Below are 2,140 nucleotides of genomic sequence, written 5' to 3' on the forward strand. Positions count from 1 at the left end.
CTGCTGCTATTTGTATCTGTATTTCTATTTTATGTTTTCCTGTCTGCTGTGCATGTTTGTGTTCTTTTGTACAGCACTTTGGTTGGCCTTGTTGCTGTTTTAAGTGCTATATAAATAAATTGGTATGGTATGGTATGGTATTCAGGTCTGCTCCATCACCACTCTCTCCTCCCTGGGAATACTCTCCATCACTTCATCCACATCTTTACAAAATGTATCTTTCTCCTCCACATCACATCCAACCTGTGGAGCATAACCACTGACAACATTTAGCATCAGACCTTCTACTTCTACCTTCAGACACATCACCCTATCTGACACTCTTTTCACCTCTACTACATTCTTTACCAACTCCTCCTTCAGGACCACCCTTACCCCATTTCTCTTTCTATCCACACCATGGTAAAACAGTTGAACCCTGCTCCAATGCTGCGAGCCTTGCTGCCCTTCCACTTGGTCTCTTGGACACATAAAACATCTACCTTCCTTCTCAGCATCATGTCAGCCAGCTCTCTACCTTTGCCTGTCATTGTCCCCACATTTAGAGCTGCAACCCTCAGTCCTACATTCTTCACTTTCCTCTTCTCCTCTGTCTCCTGACACGTTTCCCTCCTCATGGTCTTCAACTAACAGATTTCTCCATTAAATTATTTTTTTAATTCATAGTAATTTTATTTAGGACAGCATGGTGGAACAGTGGGTAGAGCTGTTGTGTGAAGGTTGCCGGATCAAATCCCAGCCGCAGACCTTTCTCGGTGGAGTTGTTCTGTCTGTGCTGTGAGGGTTTTCTCCAGGTACTCCGGTTTCCTCCCACAGCCGAAGTCACTTAGAGAGTTCAAGGTGGAGAGCTTCAGGTCATTTTGCAAGATATTCCAGGAAACAGAAGCGGAGTAGGAGAAGGTCCTTTTGTCTAGTTCAGTCCTCACTGAGGGAACACTGCAGGTAATGATGTCCTGAGAGCGCACGCTGTAGCTGCACTCACACAGAGACATGTAGGAGTTTACTGGTTGAAAGCAGGCCCAGCCCTGCTCTGCTCTGATTGGCTCAATCTGTGGCTCTGCTTCTGTTAATTGGTTGAATGCTGCGTCACTTTAATCCCTGAATCATTAGAGTGGATAGTTTCAACAGGACCATAACAAAACACATTTTCTTCTCCTCCTCATTTCTATGGATGATGGAAATCTGTCACAACGACAGATAATCCATAATAGAATCAGTTAAAAGACAGAGAATCAGCCGCAGGTCTCACCTGGATAATGAAGTTCAGCTCGTCTAGCTGTCTCTCTAAGGTCTGCTGGAGAACCATGAGATCCTTACGCAGCTCTGCATCTCGAGTCTGAAGCAGGATCTTCCTCCAGCCCTCACTGAGCTTCAACAGGTTTACTGCCATGTTGCTCTGCTCCTTCTGAACCTTGTCCTGGGTTCAGAGACAACAAGTGGATCAGGACAAGTTATGACCAAACATCTTCATGTTGTCAAGAAGTCACACTTCAAAATAAGTCTTTGAAACAGCTTTCCTGACTTTCTAAAGCTCTTCCAGAGTCTTAGTCTGGACTTTGGCTGCTTCTCCCCTTTGCTTCAGGCCTTGGTTCAAATTTAAAGTGGAGTGAAGTGAGCAGGTGAAGGAGAGCCAGGGGAGGTGCAAAACTAATAAGTAAAGGGAGCAAATGGAAGAGCGTCTGGGGAGGTGCACAACTAATGAGTGAAGGGAGCAGGTGGAGGAGAGTCTGGGGAGGTGCTGAACTGATGAGTGAAAGGAGCAGGTGGAGGAGAGTCTGGGAAGGTGCCCAAGTAATAAATGAAGGGAGTAGGTGGAGGAGAGTCTGGGGATATGCACAACAAATGAATGAAGGGAGCAGTTGGAGGAGAGTCTGGGGAGGTGCAGAACTGATGAGTGAAAGGAGCAGGTGGAGGAGAGTCTGGGGATGTGCCCAAGTAATAAGTGAAGGGAGTAGGTGGAGGAGAGTCTGGGGATATGCACAACAAATGAATGACGGGAGCAGGTGGAGGAGAGTCTGGGGAGATGCACAACAAATGAATGAAGGGAGCAGGTGGAGGAGAGTCTGGGGAGGTGCACAACTAATGAGTGAAATGAGCAGGTGGAGGAGAGTCTGGGGAGGTGCAGAACTGATGAGTGAAA

The 2,140-nt window shown here is 46.7% G+C and overlaps 1 protein-coding gene across 1 annotated transcript in view; it reads right to left on the reverse strand.

Moving 5' to 3' along the window:
- ccdc65 (coiled-coil domain containing 65) overlaps nt 1-2,140 on the reverse strand; it is a 15,161-nt gene that overhangs the window by 12,230 nt on the left and 791 nt on the right. The window contains exon 2 of the mRNA XM_037687201.1: nt 1,250-1,417. Within this exon, the coding sequence (XP_037543129.1) occupies nt 1,250-1,417 (168 nt within the window). The remainder of the gene's footprint in view (nt 1-1,249; nt 1,418-2,140) is intronic.

The sequence above is a fragment of the Nematolebias whitei genome, chromosome 14 (genome assembly GCF_014905685.2).
Source record: "Nematolebias whitei isolate Nwh7 chromosome 14, NemWhi1, whole genome shotgun sequence".
Classification (NCBI taxonomy): Eukaryota; Metazoa; Chordata; class Actinopteri; order Cyprinodontiformes; family Rivulidae; genus Nematolebias; species Nematolebias whitei.